The 25,184-nt window shown below is 40.1% G+C and overlaps 1 protein-coding gene across 1 annotated transcript in view; it reads left to right on the top strand.

The window, feature by feature from the left end:
• Positions 1-6,379: 6,379 nt before the first annotated feature.
• HDGFRP3 (hepatoma-derived growth factor- protein) overlaps positions 6,380-25,184 on the top strand; it is a gene marked incomplete at its 5' end in the record, with an annotated part of 29,703 nt that continues 10,898 nt past the window's right edge. The window contains 8 exons of the mRNA XM_012937333.3: positions 6,380-6,541; positions 12,718-12,825; positions 12,858-12,931; positions 12,976-13,111; positions 13,678-13,816; positions 23,212-23,317; positions 23,405-23,630; positions 24,593-25,114. Of these exons, the coding sequence (XP_012792787.2) occupies positions 6,380-6,541; positions 12,718-12,825; positions 12,858-12,931; positions 12,976-13,111; positions 13,678-13,816; positions 23,212-23,317; positions 23,405-23,630; positions 24,593-25,114 (1,473 nt within the window). The remainder of the gene's footprint in view (positions 6,542-12,717; positions 12,826-12,857; positions 12,932-12,975; positions 13,112-13,677; positions 13,817-23,211; positions 23,318-23,404; positions 23,631-24,592; positions 25,115-25,184) is intronic.

Genomic DNA, 25,184 nt, shown 5'->3' with positions numbered 1-25,184 from the left:
CGGTCCCGCTCGCGGGATTCGAACCCAGGTCCCTCAGTCTCACGCGCGAACGCTTAACCTACTGGATCACTGCGCCGGCATCTAATGGTGTTAATGTCTAACGTCAAACAATCCACGAAATCGCGCGACCATCTTCCATTCTAATGAGGTAGATACCTGTCTCTAAAAACAATAGATTACATGTTTTGAATTCTATTTGTATTAACTTCAGATTATTTGTTATTGTTCATATTACTAACTTGTTAATCAGTAATAATATTTAATCAATCCACAATGATTTCCTAGAATTTCATACTTTCTAAATGAACAACTGAATATGTGATATGTAAGATCAAATGATCAAGGTTTAACATTTCATCATTTGAAAATCTTAAATAAAGCCATTCAACATTTCAATGTATATATACATCATAAAAAAATAATGAAAGTTATTAAAATACTATCATTGTACATACCTTCCAAAGTGTTTACCTACAATACAATGCCAAGTTGGATGATAATATTTATCAAATTCCATTTTAATATAAGCTGCAATATCTTTTTCAACAGTGTATTTCTCTATTGCAGTAACAGTTGTTTCAACAGCTTTTTGTTGTATATCTTCATGCATATCAGCGCTTATAATCGTAGCTGTTAATCTTTCCATGATGATAGAATGAAGAATATACAAATTGTGCTCTTAAATAAAATGAACAGAGTTTGGAAACTTATATATTTATATTATTAACAAGTGAAAATTAAATGACCTTAAACTATCAATAGACTTTCATTTTAGTAACCTACCTTCAAACATTTACATGAATATATTAGACACTTATGCAAAGAGAAAAGATTGGCTGAACATGGAATAGAATTAAATAACATGATGGAATCACTAAATTAATAAGGAAATGATAAAGAATTACTTTTCCTAGGATTTATTCAAATTCATTAAGGTATGTATTACTCAATATATGTGCAAAGGCTCCATATGTCGATTAAGATTATGAACCGATGATGATCACAACTAAAATCAGTTACATGTTCTGGTTTATGTATTATGATTTTGGGATGAAATTTTTTGAATTTTATCAAATAATTCAACGCGAGACAATTGAACAGTTACAACTTACGTATTGAGTGTAATAAGTCAAAATAGTTTCCTTTATAGGACAGATTATGAGTGGATTAACTGTGGATTTTACTTGGTAGTGAAATGTAGATGGAATTGAGAGGAAATTCGAATAAATCGGTATAGATCATTAAAGTGATGAAAGCTGACATGATTTCATGTCACTGTTTTTATATCAGTTCAGTATGAGCTTCCTTCAATAATAAAAATGTAAACTTACAGTGTGGCAGTTATATTCCTACTTCTTACATTTCACTGATCACCAATGCCATATGTCAGACACCTCTTATTGCTGATCAAATTCCATTGATCAGTCTGTAATGGAAAGGTTCCTGATTAAGAAACAGGGTGATACAGGATCAAATCTGTCAGGAAATATCATTTCCTTTATAACTGCAGTTACATCTTACTGACGTGTGTCAAATTGTGCAAAACCTAGATCCAGAAATTCTTGTCAGCTACGTCCAACCACTACCTTACAACACAACAGAGCTCCTAGTTTTATGCACTTAGGATCATTTTGCGAAGCTACATAAGAACCTTCATGATTCACCACACAAATGAAGATGCCAGGTAACTGAGTTGTTAATTGACTGAAATTGGGAATGTGGAGCATCGTTTCAACATGAAGGTCGAACATTCTGTGTCTGAGAGTGAGGAATCGTAGGTACTCATTGAAACGATTTTTTATTGCTATGAAATATCCTTCAAGTTTCACACGTCTGCTAAAAGTTCTCAGCTGACGTTAGTTCGTTAGTAGATCTGTTTGCGAATTAGAATTACCACAACCAATACAACATGCAAATAATCTCTGTTAGCTTCAAGGACGAATGAGATGTCCACATCTTCCTAGCTCACACCGTTTCTCTAACTAAATTCAGTTCATAATGCAAACTATCTTCAAACTGAACACCCTCATATTTTCATTGTATACATTTTACTTGAGTGTAATTGGAGACGAATTGTTTGAAATTTGACTGTTATTGGAAAAATAAATGGCGCTGATACTGGTTATAATGAATGAAAATGTTTTTGAAATGTTTACTTGGAGAAAACTGTGCAGAATTTATCGAAGAACAATCTCCACAAAAATTGCAGTCTGTGTCGCTACTTAAAACGAAGTGGAACACACTTGAGCAAATTGTAAACAGATTTCTAATAATTCAGACCGCGTAAAAATGTCGAATCGGATTAAACACTAAGTCAGGGATTCTGCAAATACACGGTTATATGAAGCAATTGATTGAATAATATTAATAATAATATCTTGGGAGCGGGAGTGATTTCAATCAATATACGATGCTTTATTGGTTGTTACGAAGGTGAAGAATGTATTTTACATTTTCGTCTTCCAGTTGAATATAACGACTAAGATTGGAAAGATGGAACTGCATATCCATTTCGCACGAAACAAACATTAAATTGAATATTACTCAGTGATCAATTACTGTAGATATCTTAGTCCTACAGTAAATCACTCCTGAACTAAGTTGCCAAATAATATCTCCGACTTCTCAACAAGTGACAGGAGCTCGAGTCATCTCAGTATCATGTGTTCCGTCACCATTGTAGAAACTCTACAGCGATATATCCTAAATAGCACGAAACAAGTGTCCGAGGCTCATTACCATTCCACCTCACACATTTGAAGTTGTGATTGTCGAATGTTAATAAGTAATGAAGTGAACGTCTTTATTGTTTAAAAAGAAGAATATATTTGTAAAATCTCAGCGAATGAATTTTAAGTAAATCCAACGTTTCGCCTGGCAATCTGGTCTTTATTGTTTGTTGAGTTATTCTTCCGAATTCACAAGAGAGTGAATTTCTGTAATTTCATTTTTATTTGTGTTACTTGTATGAATTTTATTATGATGACATACCTTTTTAGATATTGTCTCTTAAATTTTATTCAGTGTTGGCCTATACAATCAATGTAATCGATTTCAGAATCAAATTTGTGTTGTTCATTTTCTAAGTATGAAGTGAACGCGCGAGTTACTGACATAGACAATGCTCCTTATCTCTACTCCATCTGATTACACTTGAGCTTATGCAGATAAGTTAACACAAATGTACATGTGTGTGGATGCGGATTTCTTTGTTGATTAACAGAAGGGTCACTTAAGGCCACATCATTACTAACCATTATATATTACTAATATTTTAATGTAAAACAAATTTATGCGTCTTATGAAATCAAGTAAAGATGATTAAAAATCGTGTCAGAATGCACAATTATACATTTTAGTAAGAGACATGTCTGAACTTCGCTAATCGACCAATGTTCATTCTTATAATAGATACTGTGGAGGCCCGTTATTTTGTCGTCGTTTAGATCGGACGATGTTGTCGAAAGGGCTCCCCACTTTAGTGGCCCGAGGATCTGACTCCATTTAGAACGTATAAATGTTTGTTATCGCCTATCCTCGTATATAATCATCGACTTAAATCGCGTTAGTCAATAACGGAATTAAATAAGTCGAATAACGAGAATGGACTTGTGAATACATATATTTTGTATGTAAAGCGAATGGAATAGAGAGAAGAGAAACGACTCAGTGTGGAGATGGTGGGTAAGCCAACTCCCATTTATTCAGGCGTTAATCAATACTTATAGTTACACAAAAGTAAGTTACAGACATGTGATGAGTAACGGGATAAGAAACGTACACACACCTACGCGCTCATATGAAAACAGTCAAGGTTGATAAGCGAATAAAAAGGTCAGAATGTGACTCAAGTAGGATGAATAGAATGGGCTGTCCGAAACCTAGAATAAGGTATATGGGCTTAACATAATAACTGACACTACAATACACTAATTAGAGGTATTAATAATCAGTATACAAAGCGTTCATATATCGTTAACGTTTCTTGATTGCATGAACAAATTATGATGGTTTAGTGATTTCTAAGATAATGTTTTACTTCTGAATTAATTTGTGTATGGAATGTAGTTATGAAAATGTTTTATTTAGCTAGCGTTTACTGACCAGTTATTGAAAATAAAAATAGTGATTGAAATAACAAGTGAATTTGTTTCGACAGAGCGATACATTTGACAGTTATTGATAAAATAATTAGTCCCATTGATAAATTTCGTTAATGCAATGAGAAAACGAAGGTTATCAAAATTATGTGATATATTTGAGCAATACATTCCGAACAAGGTTTATTGAAGCCTTGGCTATACGGAAACTGAAACCCTCTTCATGTATTTGTTATAACTTGTCAGTTGAATGCTGATTGTCTTGGTTCTTTTAATGCTACTTCTTTTATCCCATCGCCACTGATATGTCTTGTCGTTCGAATGCTACTTGTTGTATCTAGTCGAAACGAGGGACCTCTGCAATTCCCACGACGCGAAAGCAAGAACACGAAGACTGATATAACTGAAGATTTATTAACCCCATAACACGATGACGACGACGATTCTAGTCGAAAATACACTCATTTATATATTGATTGTACACCCATTTTGATTAATAATTAGGATGACACCACATATATGAAGAATACTTTAAATCATAACAAGTCACATACTGAGCATAGTTCATGGCAATGGAATACAAGAATATCGTATATCATACAAGAAAACAAATACTACATTGAGTAATCATTACATTGAATCAGTTTGATGATTTAAGGAATGTGACATATACTTACAATAAGTTACTCAAGGTAATCAAACTAAACTCTTTGTGTATGGGAGTTAAGTCATAATCAGCCTATTGGAACTATTATGAAAAACTTCATTACCTTGGTGTTATCTTTTTAGATATTCCATCAGGTTATGTATTGATATTTTACAATCTTGAATGATCGAACTTTACGCAATCCAGTCTGCTGATCTAGAATTTGGACGTCTGTTGAATTTTTCAATCGGTTCAGCAACACAGATTGTTTTGACCTGTATTAGTTAACCGAAGTTAGTGTTTCTTCGATGCCTTTCCAGCTGCCACCCATAGTAGTTTATTCTTCCTTCAGTAGGTCCTGTGAGGCTTGGAACTTGTTGTTGAAAGTTATCTTGAATTCGTTGAGTTTGTTAATATGTCGAAGGAAGGCTGTACTGAACCTCTGTAATGCCGTCTGTCTAGTTTTCCAATGATTCTTCAGCTTCATTTTTGTCTTGGCCACAACCAGATTGTGATCTAAAGCTATGTCAGCTCCTCCTGATTCTCACGTCTTCCATCGATCTTGTGATGTTTTTAGTGATGTAAATATGATCTATCAAGTTCTCTGTGGTATAGTCCACTGAGATTCATGTAGCTTTGTATGTGCATTTGTGTGGGAATATTGTGCTACCTATAACTAGTTTACTGAATGTACGTAGATTTGCAAATCTCCCCCTTTTTGTGTCTTTCTCCCAGTCCATGTCATCCTATGGTAGTTGATACTCGGTGTTGTCCATTCCGACTTTGATGTTTAGATATCCTATGAGGATTTTTAGGCCGTTTCCTAAGCACTTCGCTATGATCGGTTGCAGCCTCTCATAAAACTCATATTTAACGTTGTCATTGCTATCATGGATACATGTAAAACATTGGGAAACATACATTGTAATTCCCTCGTTCTTTTTTTGAAGAATGCTTTGGTGATCCTGAGTCCACGAGATTTCCATCTCGTAATTGTTTTTCATGCTTCTTTGGATTGCATCAATGCGACTTCTTATGTGTGTGGAGCATTTTCTTCTTCATAACCAGAATACAGCAGTATCTGTTCCGAATCTGTCCTTTTCCGTTTAACTTGGATTTAGTGGGTTTTACTTATCCCGAGAACCACCAAGTTGTATCTCCCATTTCTGCACCTGTTTGACTGATCCTCCCAGTTTCTCACTGTCCAGACATTCCACGTATCTATAAAAATTGTTGCTGTGGTTGTTAAAAGGGAAGAATCTTGACTTTCATCATGAGGCGTCATAATTCTTTTGAATGAAGATCCTTCGATTCGGAGGGCAGAGTATAAATGGTTTAAACCATCTTTTCTGGTTAGCGGTTTAAGCAAGATTGTTTTGTATGAGATGGAGTTGCCGGTCACATTCCCAACCCTGTTCCTTTACTCAGGCTTGGGACCGGCAGTAAATCTAGAACAGCTACAGGCGGAGTTACACGTAAAGATGGGCCGTCCGGTATATGACATTGTGAATAAATGACCGACTTACTGTCTAATAACCTCTGTAGTTAGCATCCTTCATGTCACAGTCTCCACATCGTGCTTTATTTGTTTTCTCCAGTTATATACTTCGTATTCCATTTTTATAACTATTAAATGACCATTCCTCTTGCGATATCTCCCCAAATGGTCCAAACGGTTCTGGATGGAATAGAGGAAGCTTTCGCTAAACTGGCTTCAGTATCATTTATGAGTGGATCACTGATGCATCCAAGAAGGAATCAAGGTATGTTTAACGATAAAAGAGAAAACATACTGGTAAATTATGGCGATATATAGTCAAATTTCCTCTTGATGGACTCCTGGGAATTCGCTTAAACTGGCTCATCTGGTAGCAAATTCCGACATTTGACTACTCTTAAAGAGTAAACGATGTGCCTACATTCCGTTCTGATATGTTGTCTCCAATTTCTTGGTGCTACCTCTAATATTTGTGTTGGAACTAAGCTTAACTATGTATTTAAAAGGGTTTCCATGGGTATTTAGGATACTGTCAATCATTAGAAGGTCACCTGTAAAACATCTATACTCTTATGGGTAAAGGTTCAGTGAGTTGAGGCGCCGTTGGATACGTTTCAGTGTATTCTTATCCTTTTGGGGTGAGGGAGGAAGCACTATATTTCCATACTCTAAGTGCGGTCAAACAAAGCTGCTAAAGATTTGGTGGGAATTTCTAATGCCAAACTGTTCAAAGTTATCAGTACACGATTCGGTGGAAGGGCATTTTTGTCGCATTTAGCGTACCAATGCTACATGATCTTTTTCAACTTTGGATGCCTCTAGAGACGAGTCGCCTACATTTTATTCGTGGTCCGCACCAGGTCTCATATGGACTACTTTGAAGTGGTAAAGGCAAGAACGTGGTTATCCGCATAACTTTGGAGTTGAGTCAAATCTTCGTGAAGTGCCAGATAATCATCTTGGTTTCAAGCTTCTCTCGAGAGTTTCACATCGCCTGCGAAGTGATAAATCTTTCGATACTTGTTGAGGAAGGTCGTTTATGTAAATTAGGAAAAGTAGAGGTTTTAGCATTGAACCGTGGAGGAGCCCACCTAAATATTCCGTATCCGGCCAAACAGTTAAGTTCGCCTTTACCTTTTAAGGTCAAGTGTTTAGATATGAATTAAGTCAATCAATTAATGGTGACTTGATACCCAACAGTTTGAGCTTATCGATAAGACATATGTGATTGGCCCTGTAGAAAGCTTTTCAGAAATCTAGGTATATGACATCAACCTCCCAATTGAGATCATGGATGGTTATTCATATGTCCAACTCGGTCAGTAGGTTAATTATACAAGAATGACACTTCCTGAAAACGTGCTGTCAGAGTGAAAAACGTTTGTGGGCAGCAAGTAGTCACTTAAACCGCTGCATGTCAGGGACTCCACAGTTTTTGAAGGTATGGGGAGAAGTGCTGCCAGCCAGTTCGCTACACAGACCTTCTTCAAGAACTGGTGTGATGTTAGCCAGCTTCTGACTTTCTGGTGGCGTACTTCGGCTTAGCAAATATGAGACCGTTACTTTAAGTGGTCTTGCCAAAACTGAAGCCGCTTTTCTTAGCATGACTAAAATGATGGTTTTCGGACCAGGTGAAGTTTTCTTGTTTAGGCACTGAAGTTTTTAATAATCAGGCCGGTGCTCAGGTCCACTCCAGCGAGTCCTGTTGGATAGCAGGCGAAGCTCTCGAGTAATTACACGTTTTGTTTTTGCTTGTTCGATTGTAGTAGTAGTGCTTTTCACGTTTTAGAATTCGAAGAGTGCGATTCTTTAGGACTTTAGGTTGATTGTAATGTATGAGAACCGTTTGTAAGACAGACTGTTTTGTATCATATAAGAACGTGTGCAGGAAGAAATCCTAATGAGTGTCCACATCAAGTTGACGATGGACTTCTTGTATTACCTGCTGTGGATTGAACTATCATAGTGACACATCTGACCTTTAGTAATTACAACGCCTGTTGTAAGTAGAACGTTTTGGCTCAGTTCTCTGGTAAAATTAAAGGCTGTGAGAGCATAGTTGCATTTACCCATGAGAACTAGGATTGAAAAGTTATCGATTAGGAATCCTTCTTTGTAAATATGTAGTTTGAGCCTGACGGCGTCGGACCATTTCTCCAGAGGGTCGATAAATTTACATATTTGGATGATCTCAGATCTTCACTGATGGTGAAGAACCAGGCTTCAGTATAATTGACACCTCCATTGTGCGTTTGTTCGGCGAAGACGATTTTAGTAAAAAATCAAGTGTCATAGAATCAGCATATCAGTGTATCCGGGACGGAAACAGAGGGTTGATCCCTCTAATATACGATTGTCGTACTCGGTGACAGCAGTGGGCCTACTGCAGATAAATCCAATCATACACCTCGAGGTGTTAATTAGTCTTACTAAGCACCATGCAGGCTTATCAAGATTGAAAATTTTTTGGGTTTACATCTAATGTGCTACCAAGTAAGAACGTCCCCACTACCATTCTTATTCTTCTGTATTTGTTTCACAAACACATGTAGGACATTGTCATCTACTGGTTCTTAATATGAGAGGATGCCCATGTTTCTGGTAGTCTTATCAGATGAATATTGTCAGCCATACATAATCCACGCAACCTATCCATTTTGTTCAGTAAACTAACAGAGTTCGTACATAAGCAGTTTATAATTTCTATTTGAAACGTGTGAGCTTCCCCGTCCTTATGAGAATGGACAGATAACCTACCTACAAAGTTTCGTGAGTTGGTAGTTCCCGTCTCTTCCACAATTTTTCTTTGTTCTTGACAGACCACAAGTGCGACAGTCAGTTTCAATTTGCTTTTGTGCCTGATCCGTGCATCATGTAGAATGTGCGGATGCATATGAATTTCAGGCGGTGATCGGTGTTTATCAGTACGACAAGGTTCTGGAGTGGGAACTGACACCTACGAGGATAAAGGAGTTATCTTCATTACCCGGGGTCTAGAATCCAAGCCCTTCCTGGATAATCCCACCAATTGCTGGGAAAATACGTCATAAAGCTTCGAGAGCTGCTTTATGAATTTCCGCTGTAGAATACCATAGTCCGGTAATCAGGGTTCGTGTTTTCTGAGACACCTTTCACAGTGATATTTTTTTCATAAAAGAACATCCAACGACGTCTCTAAGGAGCGTTCCTGATGAGACTGAGCCCAGAGTGTGGTATGTTGCAAAGTATTCTTACATCTGATTTCACAAAGCAACTGGCCCGCAGAATATCCTCTGCGTCAGCAGTGTTAGTTAAGGTTACACAAAAGAATCTTGGATGATTTTGGCGCATGGGATCCTTCACCCGAGTACGCTGTGTAACGGGTAATTGCTTAAGTTAGGGAAGTTTCAGCTCTTCCCAAAGCATCCTGTCATTTTTGTCCTGCAGACTGAAAGGAGGGTCAGAGCTGTCCTTGAGATTTGCAATCGTGAGAGAATCATCTCAAAAGGTGATCGTTTTCCCCGGTTTGCAGGCACGTTTAGGTTGGGGTCCTCTTCGTTTGCCGTTTGGGCTGCGTTTTGGATTCCCATGCTCCTTGATGACTGGTTAGACTAGCTTAGGGACAGATTTAGTGACTTACTCACTAGCTGAGTTTTTTACTAAACCAAGACTATTCATTATTTTTACGGTGACATTCTATCTCTTTTAATCCTGTTGACGGAGATTCAGCCCCCTGAAGAGGTTTTGGGGACCACAGTCGTATTTAGGAAGTTTGTGCTGGGGGACACAAGTTTGTAGATCACTACCTGGTCATAAACGTTTTCTGGGAGATTCCGTACCAATATTGCTTACTAACCATACGATCTTAGAAGTTGAATATGTAATTATTGAAAGGACTTATATTCAATATGCAACACTTGGAGGAGGCTAAAAACAGTGAGCGCGGTAGCACTTAATCGGTATTGCATGACTTGGTCGCGTGGGCGTGATCATTCGGTTTATCAAATCCCTATTCACACTAAACATATTATTATATCCCCAGATTAAGTGTGTTCTTCTGAAGCTCTAGACGTCATGATGCTGATGATCACGACAGGACGAGTCGCTACGGACTATGATGTAACTTCCACGTAACATCTCATAGATTAGGTAGACAAATCTACAGTTTCAGAATTAGGTTTATCAGTACAGTAGCAAAGATAGACGTACCAATGCCAAACTAGATCAAAGGTTTACAAGTCTAGTTCCGACGATGTTATGGAGGTGCTCATTTAAGCATGTCCTCACTCATTCCATTCACGTTCCATAGAAGCTAGTGTTTTCGAAGACTCTCCTTAATTTACTGTGCGTCTTTATGTGTTTGTAGGTTCTAAGATAGTTCTTTTTTAGGATTTTTGACAAATTCGCCCACAGAACTGTCAGAAGAATGATGTCGCTTAACAGATCCTCAGCATCCGTGCTAGAAGTACCACATACCTACATGCAATCTTACTTACTAAGTCTTTATAATCAGTTACTGAAAGATCCGTCCATGCTTCATGAAACTAACCATTACATTTGTCACAATGAATACCAAAGGTGACAGAAAACCGGCATCTTGGTCTCTTACATGTGTTCTTCATGACCATTATTAAATGTTAGTTTTTAAATAGATTCTAGCAAAAGCTTGTGACTGTGAAAAAACAATATTCTAGAGACGGATGAAAAAGGATAAAGCCGGTGGTATAAAAGTTGGGGTATACCGAAGCAACACTAAAGTAGAAACCAATTAGTAAGCTGGAGCAAAACCATATTCAACCGTTAACTTGGATAAAACTCAGAAAAAAATTACACTAACACATAGACAAAGTGTGAAGAATGCAGATCACTTTGGGAGTAAACTTCCTGTTCGCAAGCGAGCGTCGTTTTGCAGAATTATGGTCTGCTTCGTTATCGGTGTTATTATAATAATAGATCTAATCCTAAAATTGTAGATATGTAATGATGTGACTGTCTAATCTGTACGTGGAAGTCACATCATTGTCTATTCTGACTCATCGTATCGTAACAATCCAAATTATAGCGTTTGCCGTTCGTGAAGAACACATTTAAGCTAAATATAGAATAATATATTTAGCGCTAGTAAAGATATGTTATACAGAATGGCCACCTCCAAGAGGCTGAGCCATGCCACCTGATTGTATTGAATGAATGTTCCCGCGTTCACTATTATTGACCTTTTCTCCGTGTTAAATGTTAAATATCTATTTTCCCAGTTACCTCATGTTCGGCTTTGAGGATTGTGCGGTTAGGACCAGTAACAATACAGGTTCAAAACATGCTCCATAACTATTGACGATGTTGCTTACATTGAGCCTTGAAAATACTTTGGATCACGACTCAATAAAACGTGATGTGATTAGAGGCTACTGAAGTGAAGAATCGGAAAACCTGAGAAACTCTTTATAAGAACCACTATCAGCCATAACAATGTGAGTCCCTTCCTGTACATACACAATGAGCTTTCAAAATTCGCCATATATGTTACTGTTCAGTCATTCAATTTCCAATCCAAATTGATTGCCTTAAAATCATGTAGGTTCCAAAACTCTTCTGCCTCCTGGATTGTTTCCGCAATCTTGTTCACTTTGAAAATCCACGCTCTGACACTGTACAATACTGTTTTGATAGTTCACCAACGGTTTACCTACTTTAACTGTCCGGTCTGCCTATTAAAGGTACTTGAGGAAGTGTTTTATAACCAGGTGCGAATCATAAAGCCTGGGCGCAAGAAATAACTGTAACGTAGCCAATAATCTAAAAGAGCCTAACATCAAAATAAAGGAGAGAAGTTACTGACCAATGAACATGGATGGTGATGACTTTAATCTACCCATTTCTGTGAAGCAGAACATTTCGGTTGTCTCCAGCTTTTGGCGATTGGTAATGAGGCAACCAATTAATGATAATGAGGTTTGTTGTTTCTTAGACCCGTGTTTTCTACCTCATGTTGGTTCCACTTTTATCACTCCTATCCGCACAGACCTTGACGGAGTCCGCTTCCAAGACCTGACTATTCCCAAGCCCACTAGGTAGAGAGTTTCCTCACCGTTTTGTCCATGGATTTCAAGTTCAGCTAGTGCTATCTTCCTTTTCATTCTATCTTCTAATGACAGGTCAGGTCTTACTGAAATGTAGATATTGCCATGACTACGAGAGCCATTGTTGATCATTTAAAACTTTTTAAAGTTGATGTTCTGCCCATAAAAAGTGATACAATCATGTAAATTGCTTCAAGGTGATGGGAAGGAGGTCTCATCACTAAAGTTTACTAATATCAAGTTAGGATTTCACTGTTCTGAAGAATAACAAATGGATAAAGCTTCTGGCTAAAATACTTAGAATCAACGAGTGCTTTCGTGAAGCATGGAAGTTTAACACTATGCACTTAGTGGAAGAGTTAATATGGGTTTTACCTGATGACCAACGTCTGATTTGTTAAAGTCACTTTTAAGGGCGGGGCATACGGTCCTGGCGGGTTTTTGTTGTCTATGTCGATGGCTTATTCTCCTGGGGACAAAATATTCGCTAAAGTTAAGGGTCATCCTCACTGGCCATCACGAGTAAGAAACAAGCTTTGTTTCTCATGTGCTAGATTAACCTTCTTCCGGAGGATGTTCCAATTCCGAAGGGGAAATATCCCATTTTCTTTTATGGGACTCACGAAGTGTAGGCTTGTTGCATATTTTGTATTTTTTTAAAACAATTTTCAGTTATTTTCTGGCTCCCAAAGATATATTTCCCTATGAGAAGTTCAAGCATAAATACGGGGTACCTCGCAACAAAGCTGTTTTCCAGGCTGGGTTACGAGAAATCGAAGAAAATCCAGATGTCCTGCTCTATAAAAAGGTGAGCTAAGTTTCAAAACAACATGATATTACTACACATCAGTAAAAACACGTCCCCAGATTTCTTTCTGAATTGGTAGCTTACATGTTTGTGACGATCGTCACGTTAGGTATCCTGGCAGCTGTTACATGCGCTTTTTTTTCGGTACAAAGCAGCTTTCTTTAACTAAATAAAAACATCTGAGGTTATGCTCTGATAATAGCTTACTTTTAGGTGGTACCCTGGTGAGAAAACATCTACGTGGATTATTCCAGGCTTTTATGTATCACAGCTGAACAAAATAGAAAGTTCAGAAATGATTGTAGGCAAAGCAATCAAGTGCGTTCACATTTATAATATAGTTCAAATTAATTACATTTGGAGCGAAGCAGACCATTTAGATTAAATGTAGTAGAAATGGAAGTCCGTTCTTAGGAAAAATGTGTAGGTTTTAAGGTTATTACTAACAAGTGTATCCGCTTTTGTCACGTCCCAAATATCAGTGATCCTAGTTATTTCTGTTAGTCTATTTGTTCGCATAGCTTTGTTATTTCATAACCAATGCATCCATCGCTAAACCTTGGTAGGATCCAGAAGCGGAAACATTTTTGGCTCAGTTTTACTCATTTAAACGTGGATGTAAAGATAATGGTCACAATTCCGTACTGGCTTCCCCTACAATGGAAATACAAAGTCAAAAGCGATCGAAGTCAACCTCAGCTGAAAGTAAGTCCTGAGATTTTTGTTAGCTTGTGGTTTTATCTTACCACTTCAAACTTTGCGTTAAGTAGAGCAGATTATAAATAAGCATTAGGTCATCGACGTAGGAATTGGCTCGAAAATGTCTGTTCAAAGACTACAACCCATATAACCACAGTGAAATTTATTTATTTGAACACATAGATATTGTTACAAGGACGCACCAAATACATATGCGCCACAAAAATCCCATTTGATTTGTGTGAGGGCTGTGATACTGCCCGGGTGCCCAATTCGAAGCACGTGGTTATCATAGGGGGCCACACCCGGAACCTTCGACCTAAAAGTCTGATCCACAAGGCAGTGGAGCATCGTAAGGAGATGCAATCTCATGGTGGCCGGTGACCAACTATTGGTTCATACTCCATTTGTTCCCTCAGGATACTGGAGCCCATGTGCACCATTGGTTTTGAATCAGCGTTTTCCAACTCCCCTAGGTGGACTCTCCGGGTCCACCGCCGGACATTCGCTTTTCGTCCTCTCAATTTCGTAAACAACACCCCATTGCGAGAAGGCAGTGAGTAGGACTTCTGTGGTAATGGTTGTATGCACGTGGCCACGTGAGAGCAGTTCGAGGGGGAAAGTGGACTCTACTCATCCGATCCACTGGTAGCAAGAAGTCTAGTGTGAGCGAAACAATCTGTGAGGATGACGGGAGGCCAATCACTAACATCCATCGACGTCTTGGAGCAGCTCAACTGGCCTGCTGTTCCGACAACATTGGTCAGACTGTCCTGCCCTCTATGGCCGGTGACGACTGATCCACCAAATGAGGCGGAAGTCCACAAGGAACTCCAACTCTTGAAGCGTTACAAATCACCTGGCCCAGATGACTTACCTCCGGCTCTTTTTAAAGATGGTGGTGACGTTCTGACTAAGGAATTGACGACGTTGTTTTCAAAGGTTTGGGAGCTACAGAGAGTGTACCAACGTCATGGAATGAGTCGATAGTTGTCCCTATCTTTAAAAAGGGTTCACGTCGTTCCTGTAACAACTATCGTGGGATAAGTCTACTTCCGATTGTGTCCAAGCTATTGGTTTCCGTCATACTTACTAGGTTGTTCAAAACCCGAGAAAGATTGACTCGCGAGGACCGTTGTTGCTACCTTGACGTGGTGGTCGGGCTTGCCTATCGTGATGAAGCAACTGAGCTATACTGGCTGGAACAACCGTTCCTCAAGGTCCTACCATGTCAGACAGGTCGGTTGAAGAGCGGTAAGACTAAAAGCAGCAAACCCAAGGTCCGAAGGCGAGGTCGTACTGCTGACTGTACAGAGGTGTGACAGCAGTAAGGTGTTTCCTTCAGACAACCAGCATGACAGCGATGCTGCCTTCCCACAAGGAGGGGTGGGGTTAGAAAAGGTCGACCCTAAAAATGCACACCTCACCTTACCTCACGGATTTCCGTCTCTGGCAGTAAGGCCCTTTGAAGAACGGAGCTAACACATTAAAAACCTTCCACGAAAATGTCGTGCGCGACCGGCCTGAAGCAGTTGTCCCTTGGGCACTGCGGTCACGCTCTCAGGTCACTGAGACCGCCTCTAATCCAATTTCCTTTTCAGGTACCTCCAGAAGAACCCTTCCACGGTGTGGGCAACCGGGAAGTGATAACCGCCCTCATACCTCTAACAGAACCCAAGACCACTGTATTCATAATCAACCTTCCTCTTCAATTCCTATTATTCCTCCTACATCGACTTTCAACCCTAAACTTCCTCCTCAAGTGTCACCATAGCCAACGATTCTAGTGCTCAAAACTCTGTCCCAGGTCTACTGAAACCTCGCTCCAAACTACACATTGGAGCTTTCAACGTACGCACTCTATGTCAAATCGGTCAGCAGGCTTCCTTGGCTAAAACCCTAGAATCTCTTTCCATTGATGTATGCTGTGTCTCCGAAACACGCATACAGGATCCCAGTGTGGTCATTCACTTGACCTCACCTCGACAAAACGGAGAGCCAACGAGATACACCCTCCGTGTATCTGGTGACCCGATGGCCAGTTCTCGTGGACTGGCAGGTGTAGGCATAGCACTAAGCATGAGGGCGGAACAAGCACTGCTAGAGTGGATCCCCGTCAACAGTCGTCTATGTGCTGTTCGGCTAAACGGCTCCGTAAGAACTCGGAAGGATAGGGACACACGTCGTTGCCTTTTTGTCGTTTCTCCCTACGCTCCCACTGACTGCAGCTCAGCTGATGTGAAAGATGAATTTTACAGAAAGCTGTCCGAACTTCTTCAGAAAGCTAAACGCTCAGACACAGTACTCGTAGCAGGTGACTTTAATGCCCAGATAAGTAGTTTAAACCAAACAGAAAGGCATTTAGGTGGGTATTTTAGTATTCCGGATCAGCGAACAGATAATGGTGATCGTCTGCTGCAACTGTGCTCAGACAATCGTTTATTTTTAGCAAACACAGATTTTAAGCATAAGGAGAGACATCGTCTAAAATGGCGACCCCTACACCAAACCAACGATAGACTCAAATAGACCATTTTGCCATCAGTCATCGTTGGAGAGGGTCGGTACAAGATTGTCGCTCGTTCTGGAGTACCTGTTTGGACTCCGACCATGCCTTAATACGGGCACGCATCTGCTTGCACCTCACTAGACGCAAAAAAGCCACAGTAAAAAGACCCATTAGAACCGAACTGAGTAGCGAGGAAACCAAAAGTAGGTTCCAGGAACAACTGAGGTCACGATTAGGTAGTTCTGAAGACGAGGCTGACCCAGATGTTGCTTGGAAAGATATACAAGCAGCTGTGGAAACAGCAGTGACATCTATTAGTGACTTAAACCACAGAGTTTCAAAGAACCAGTGGATTTCTTCAAAGTCTATCACACTGATGGATTCTCGCAAACTCGTCCCATCAGGTTCCGAACATGAGGAAGAGCGACAAGAAATCAGATCTAGGTTAAGAAAAAGTCTAAGAAACGACCGTGAGCAGTGGTGGGCAACGAAAGCAAAAGAGATGGAAAAGGCGGCGACTATAGGGAACACAAGACAGCTTTACAGACTAATAAAAGTCAAGTGTAAGTGAGATTATATCGGAAAAAGACGATACACTCATCTGCTCCCAGTCCAGGCGTTTAGAACGATGGGCGGAACATTTCAGAGAACAGTTCAGCTGGCCTTCAGCTACTCTACAACTACCCTCCATTCCCAGACAGTGTGAATGGAACATTGAAGTAGGTCCCCCAACTCGCTGAAGTTCAAAAGGCCATAGTTAATCTGAAGCAAGGAAGGGCAGCTGGTCCAGATGGACTGGCTCCAGAGGTCTTTAAGGATGGTGGTCCAATTTTAGCGATTAGGTTGACTAATATTTTAGCTAAAATCTGGGAGTTAGACGTTATCCCATCTAACTGGTCACAATCACTTATCGTCCCAATATATAAGAAAGGGTCAAAATCATCCTGTGACAACCACAGAGGGATTAGTTTAACTAATATAATATCTAAAATACTAGCCTCGATAATTATCAGACGCCTAACTAAGACTCGTGAACTGCAAACACGAGAGAACCAAGCTGGCTTTAGACCTGGTCGTGGCTGCATCGACCACATATTCACCATTCGTCAGATTCTAGAACACAGGCATACTTATCGGCGTTCGACAATGGTGGTCTTTCTCGACTTAAAAGCAGCATTTGACTCGGTAGACCGCGAGATTCTGTGGCAGTGTCTGTCATTGAAAGGCGTACCCCAGAAGTACATAAACCTTGTAAAGGCTCTTTACTCGAACACTACTAGTCGAGTCAGAGCTTATGGCGAACTGTCATCTACCTTTGCAACCTCAAGTGGTGTCCGTCAAGGATGTCCACTTTCCCCATTTTTGTTCAACTTCATCATAGATCTACTGATGGAAATAACATTCTCGTCGACTGAGTTCTCGGGTATTGATCTCCTACCAGGAGGTCCACTTATCGACTTAGAATACGCAGATGACATAGTCCTGTTTGATGAAGACGCTGACAAAATGCAGAGTCTTCTGGTAGCACTGAGCAACAATGCCAGAATGTTTGGAATGCGCTTCTCTCCCTCGAAATGCAAGTTGTTGCTTCAGAACTGGTCTGCATCAACACCTGAACTAAGGATAGGGAGTGAAGTAGTCGAACGCGTTGACAACTTCACATATCTTGGAAGTCTGAGCAGCCCTAATAAGTTGATGTCTGATGAAATCTCTACACGGATTCAGAAAGCTCATTTCCTTTTTCCCAACTTACGTCACCTATGGTGAAGGCGAGATATCCGTCTATCAATAAAAGGACAAGTATACTGCGCAGCAGTCCGTTCTGTTTTAATTTACGGCAGCGAAACATGGTCATTAAGAGTAGAAGACACTCGTAAGCTATTAGTATTTGACCACAGATGCCTTAGAAATATTGCTGGAGTCTGCTGGGATCACCGCGTAAGTAATAGTGAGGTTAGACGCAGGGTATTAAAGAATGATGGTAAATCAATCGATGAGGTTGTGAATCTTCATCGACTGAGATGGTTGGGCCACGTATTACGTATGCCTGAACACCGATTACCACGACGTGCAATGCTATCCGGTATTGGAAATGGTTGGAAGAAAGTTAGGGGCGGCCAAACCAAAACGTGGCATCAGTGCTTGAAGTCACTAACTTCTAGTCTGAGCCATGTTGGTAGATGCAGACTACTTGGTTGGGGTCCACGTGACTATCGTAACCAATGGTTGGAGACTCTTGGTGACATGGCTCAGAATCGATTACAATGGCGTCGGTGTATACACTCCCTGTCTTCCCTTAAACTAAGAGATTAAAATCGCTTCATATCTTTCTTTCTACGAACCAATTCTTTCTTCTTGTATTATATCTCTATATGCAATCTTTCTCTTATATATTACCACCTTTGACATAACCACTGCTATGAATCCGGTGTTCATCTTGTTGTGCTGATGCGGTATGGCAACCTGGACCGATGCACATATGTGCCTGGTCCTACGTTGTAGCTGACTGACTGACTGACTGCGAGGAGCAGGCTGGTTTTCGTTTTGGTCGATGATGTATTGATCATATCTTCACCCTCCGCCAAATGTTAGAACACCATCATACTTATCAAAGGCCAACAATTGTAGGGTTTCCTGACATCAAGGCTGCCTTCGATTCGTTGGACAGGACTGTTCCCTGGAATTGTCTGTTGAAGAAGAGTGTGCCTGAGAAGTTTATTAACATCCTAAAGGCTCTATATGCAAACACCTCAGGCAGAGTCAGGGCATAGGCAGGGTTGCCCAGTGTCACCATTCCTCTTCAACCTTGCCATCGACGACATTCTGGAAACAGCTCTGATGGATGTAGTTAATGGTGGTGTGGATCTGTTGCCTGGAGAAAGACTTCTCGACCTTGAGTATGCGGATGATATTGTCTTACTGTGCGATAATGCCCAAGGCATGCAATCCGCACTTAATCAGTTGGCAATGAATGTCCGTAGGTATGGTATGTGCTTTGCACCTCCGAAGTACAAAGTACTTCTACAAGACTGGCATGATTCTAATCCTGTACTCACCCTGGATGGTGAGCAGATAGTAGTTGAGTTCGTGTATCTAGGTAGCTGCATAAGTGCTGGTGGGGGTGTGAGTGATGAGATCAATGCACGTATAGTGAAAGCCAGAGCGGCTTATACCAATCTGGGCCATCTTTGGCGCCTTCGTGATGTTAGTCTGGCTGTAAAAGGTCGGATCTACAAAGCTTTGGTGAGAGCAGTTCTGCTCTGTGCTTGTGAAACCTGGCCTCTTCGAGTTGAGGGTGTTAGACGACTCTCTGCGTTCGATCACGGCTGTCTCCGAAGGATTGTTGACATCCATTGGCAACACCACGTTAGTAATGCAGAGGTTCGACATCGTGTGTTTGGACACAGCGACGATAATCCAATTAGTGTCACCATCTTGAAACATCGACTTCGGTGGCTTGGACATGTTCTACGAATGTCGTCCCAGAGAATTCCACGTCGTGCATTATTTGCCGACTCTGGGACTGGTTGGAAAAAGCGGAGAGGTGGTCAGTGTATGACGTGGTGTCGTGGTATGAAAGAAAGCTACAAAGGGCTGGCTTGTGTTAGTCCTTCACGACTCCCTGGCTGGGGTCCTAGAGATGGTGCAACACAGTGGCCAGAGACGTTATCAGATATGGCTCAGAATAGAAGCCAGTGGCGATCCTGCTGTAACCTTTTACTTTCTTCATAAAAGGTGGTTGCTCCTTCCTTAACTGAATGATCTCTTCTGATTGTACGTTTCTGTTTCCCCCATTATTATTATTACACTACCTTACACTAATCTGTTCGTTATTGTCCTATTTTACTCTCCTTACCTTTTTTTCCTTCTCAAATTCTCATTGTTTTGTGTGGCGCATATATATTTGGTGCCCTCTTGTACCAATATTTATGTGTTCAAATAAATAATAAAATAATAGTGGACTCTCCCCACTCTCGGCTGTACCAGGGCATTTTGGGGCAATCACAGTGAAAAGATGAACAAGATGAGAAACAAAATTAGGAAAATATCAACTTCAGTGAAAGGATATGCACAAGAAATATCTTTCAAAAGGAACTTATAAGATCCAAGAGTGTGAATCAAGAAATGAGTTATCAAGATTTACGTAAAGTTAAAGTTTGAGTACAACTACATCAATGCTTTTGATTTCGAGTTATGCCATCAAAAGTCTCCGACGATGTCCTCATCTTCACATTGCTCATACCAACCAATCCATCCACTTTATGGATTGAGGCCATGTTTTAACCTGCCTACCTCTAAGTTTTCTGTGACATGCTTTTGTCCGGACCACTACTGGACGATGGATAATATGATAACCAAGGATGCATAACACATGCCTTAGTCAATGAATGTTTATAACATTTCTAAATCTGTTTACCACTTCTACTTACAACCACATACCGAACATCAAGGGTGCTTCAAACGTAGGGTCATATTGCGCCATCCACACTGACAATAGGATGAGCAAACCGCCTACTCCACAGATGAAACAAGTTGTCGAAAGCAGAATGAGCTGTGTTCATGTGCAGATTTTGTCAGAACGGTTTATGCTAATCTGGGCCATCTTTAGTGCCTTCGTTATCTTAGCTTAGCTTTAAAAGGTCGAGCTTGTACTCGTCATTGACAGCAGTTTTGCCATATACTTGTGGGACCTGGCTACTTGGACATGTGTTACGAATGTTATCATAGCAACTTCCACATCGTGGATTATTTACCGACTCTGAGTGGAAAAAGCGGATGTGGTCAATTTACGACATGGTATGGAGGAGGGTTGTTTAGGACTGCCGATTGTGGATTTATCATAATTACCTGATTTGGGTCCTGAACAAATTGTAGTTCACTTTGCGAATAACGTTATCAGACAACGATGACGAATTTTCCGTAGTTTTCTCTTATAGTCTGCGTGAATGTGAGGTACCCACTAACTAAAAGGTCTTTCTAGTCTGTATTTTGAACTGAAATGTGTTTCTTATATGCACTGTCCTCGTTCACTTGTTTTTATTTATTTATTTATTTATTGTACTTTACGTCTGTGTACCTTCACACTTCCTTATTTATATGGTATTTATTCAAACACAAACATTGGTACAAGGAAGCACCACATATTGATGCGTCACACGTCGTCATTCGATTTGTGCGAGGGCTGGAATACTGCCAGGACGCCTAAATCAGAGCAGGTAGTTTTCTTAGCGGGACACTCCCCGAGTTTTTGACCTAGAGGTCTAATCCACAAGGTAGTGGAGCGACGTAAGGAGATGCAGCCCCATGGTAGCCGGTGATCTGCAGTATGTTCACTCGCCATTTGTTCCTTCAGGATCCTGGAGCCTATGTACACCATTGATTTTAAGTCAGGGTTCTCCAACTCCCCCATGTAAATCTTCCATATCCACCAACCAGGTTAAAGCACTGGAAATTCGCTTTTTGTCCTCTCAGTTTTGTAAACAAAACCCCCGTCACTAAAAGGCAGTAATTAGGACTTCCCTGTCAATGGCTGTATGCGCGTCACCATGTAAAAGCATTTCAAGAGAGAGCGAACTCTCCCCACTCTCGGTCGTACCAGGGCATTTGGAAGCATTTGCATGGTACATAATTATTTCACTACCTAGTTTTACTGAGGTCTATGTTGAATGAAATAAATGGTCCATCGGGACTTCCAGGTTAATTTTAACGGCTGTCACTTTTCTTAAACTACGGTCGCTGTATATAAATCACGAAGTGCACAAGCTGTCTTGGGGGCGGTGACCGATATCACGTGCCAATTTACCAATCGGGATCCCAACTTTAGTCCATTTCGCGTCTACCATTTTATTGACCGTTTTGCTTACGCCTGTTACCCCTCGTGGAGTATGGGCCGCCCACTAGCATTCTCCATCCAACTCGGTCCTGGAAAATCCTTATCAGTTGTTTCCAGTTTCTATTCATCCTTTTCATGTCTGCTTCCAATTCCCGATGCAATGTGTTTCTTGGTCTTCCTCTCTTCCTTTCCCCTTCAGGATTCCAAGTTAGAGCTTGTCTCGTGATGCGTTTTGATGATTTCCGTAATGCATGTTCTATCCACCTCCATCGTGTTTTTCTAATTTCTTCCCCAACCAGATGCTGTTACTGATGGTGTCTGGTCCCGAATATATCCCTTTCCGTTTAACTTGGATTTAGTGGGTTTTACTTATCCCGAGAACCACCAAGTTGTATCTCCCATTTCTGCACCTGTTTGACTGATCCTCCCAGTTTCTCACTGTCCAGACATTCCACGTATCTATAAAAATTGTTGCTGTGGTTGTTAAAAGGGAAGAATCTTGACTTTCATCATGAGGCGTCATAATTCTTTTGAATGAAGATCCTTCGATTCGGAGGGCAGAGTATAAATGGTTTAAACCATCTTTTCTGGTTAGCGGTTTAAGCAAGATTGTTTTGTATGAGATGGAGTTGCCGGTCACATTCCCAACCCTGTTCCTTTACTCAGGCTTGGGACCGGCAGTAACCCTAGAAAGACTGGGGGGAGTTATAGACAGCCTTGTGTGCCAAAGTTCACATCCGACGAGTACTATTGACCGTGAACTGACGTCTATGTTCTTATATGCTTGTGATTCACATACTTGTCTCTATGGTTTACCTTGAGTACAGAAGTAGCAACCAGGCTGTACTATTTTCATATTTCACGTTATTGGTTTGTATGAATTCGTTATGATTTGTCATCGATATGAAATCATTTGTTTTTTATAGCATTGCCGAGGTTTCTCTGAGTTTCATCAAATCCAAACATTTCCCTTTCGTTGACAGAATATTGTACTGATACAAAACTTTCAGTTTCACTTTTTATGATACAACCATGTGTTTTTTAATTGTTGCGTTTTAGCGGAACATGGAAGACCAGCTAAACGACCACATACAGAATCTCGCAAAAGCAGTGGTTCAGTTGACCATCATTCCTATAGTGCACAAAGGGATAGAAGTAGTGCAATGTAAGGACTTTTTGTTTGTTTTTGCGAATTTCACAAAAGAAATTAGGTTGACTTTGTATTTTCAAGTGTGTTGTACTTTTGTTCCAGAAAATGTGCGAAAAAATCGCCAAATATAACCAACAGTCCTGTAAAATCATCCATTCCGTCTTCTGATGTAGCCGAGTCAGACGGTTTTGTTCCTGTAGACTCTCAACGTGTTTCAGCTCTTCGTCTGCGTATTCGTAAACATTCCTCGGTTTTGATGTCCCCCGATTCCGTTTCTCCATCCTCCCCATCTACAACTGGGTCAACTGCTACATTAGAAGCACGTCACGTAAGTATTTGAAGTAGTCCTCCAGTTTCACTATTTTTATTATTCATTTCACGGATACTATCGGTCTTACCGATATTTATTTCACACTTCTGAAATAAATTGTCACAAATTCTGTACTCGATTGTCCAGACTCTTACCAGTACATACATAAGATAACCACTAAGTTCTTTTTGGATAGTGAAAAAAATGAGTTCAATGGGACATAAAACTTAATACTAATGACCTAATTTACTGGTTAGAATGTTACTTATGGCTGTCATGCACAACTAATCATAAAGACAGTGTAGATATTTTATTACCAGTATCTTCCGCGGATTCTTTACTTTGTGACAATGATAAGCTGTCAAAATAAAGATCGCATTTAGACTTTTCCAAAATCAATTTACCTCAACGTGGTTACATTAAGTAAGCGGAAGCTTCAGTCTAATCAGATAACCTTTTCTCAACCGATTTGGACCGATGGACATTTGTGACAAGCCCTACGGTGATTATAATGACTGATCTCTATTCGTCAGCACACAATTTCGAAGATCCCCTTAAGTTTTATTCGACTGTGAATCCAATCTTTCCACTACATCATCAGACTAGCTTTACTGAAAAGTTCCTGTTTGGATAACTCGTTTGTTCTTACACTTGATGAAACTAGTATTTTAATTCAGAACTTTGTATTGATTATTAGTCACAACAAGCCAAAATTTTCGTGACCATATCTTAACATTTATTCCGTCACTTTTGTCTTCAAACTTATCCAATAAATAGTGTTAGCATGTTACAGCTTTTTCTACATATTTTGCCCTTATGATGAGTCTATGACACTACGATTATCAAAATATGTACTGTTATAATGTACTAGTTTCCAACCAATTTCTCGTTACAATAATACCAGTTCCCTACATAATTATTTGTAGTGTTGAATCTGTTAACATCTCGAACAATTCGTTATTTTTTAAATTTTAACTCAGGGATCTGAGCAGTCGCATACGTCGTCCAACGATCCATTGAAAATTATTATACGCCAAAACACGGCTATATCTCCACTTGTTTCCATTGAGGAGAAAACAAAATCAAGGCCTGTAGTTTCAGTTACACCTACGCGTAGTACAGCTAATGAGAATCATACAAATCAATCTGATACCCATCGCACACGTTCTACAGCGGTTGTCACTCCCCTTCTTCGGAATGTCCTTCCAGAACTCAGTGATGATTCTTCTGATTCTGTTGCTTCTACGAATGATGTGAATCTAAAGACAAATAATACTGATGATAAAGAAAAGCAATCTATTCTGGAAGAAAAAGCAGCTAGAAATAACCAAGATTCTAACCGAGATACCTATCGAACTGATAGTATTCGCCTAAGAAGAAGACCTGCGAAACAAGGACGCTATTCCACTGAATTCATTATTTTCACCAATGTTAAAAACTCTCGGAAAAGAAGCCCTAGTATCAGTCCTAAATTATCATCCCGTAGCTGGGAAAAAAGTCCAGTAAGATTTATAGCAATTCGTTTCCTTCATTTTCATGTACTTGTTAAACGCGTTGTATAATGATCGTTGA

Source organism: Schistosoma haematobium, chromosome 1, assembly GCF_000699445.3.
Source record: "Schistosoma haematobium chromosome 1, whole genome shotgun sequence".
In the NCBI taxonomy this organism is placed as follows: domain Eukaryota; kingdom Metazoa; phylum Platyhelminthes; class Trematoda; order Strigeidida; family Schistosomatidae; genus Schistosoma; species Schistosoma haematobium.
This window is presented reverse-complemented; position numbering and strand designations above follow the sequence as displayed.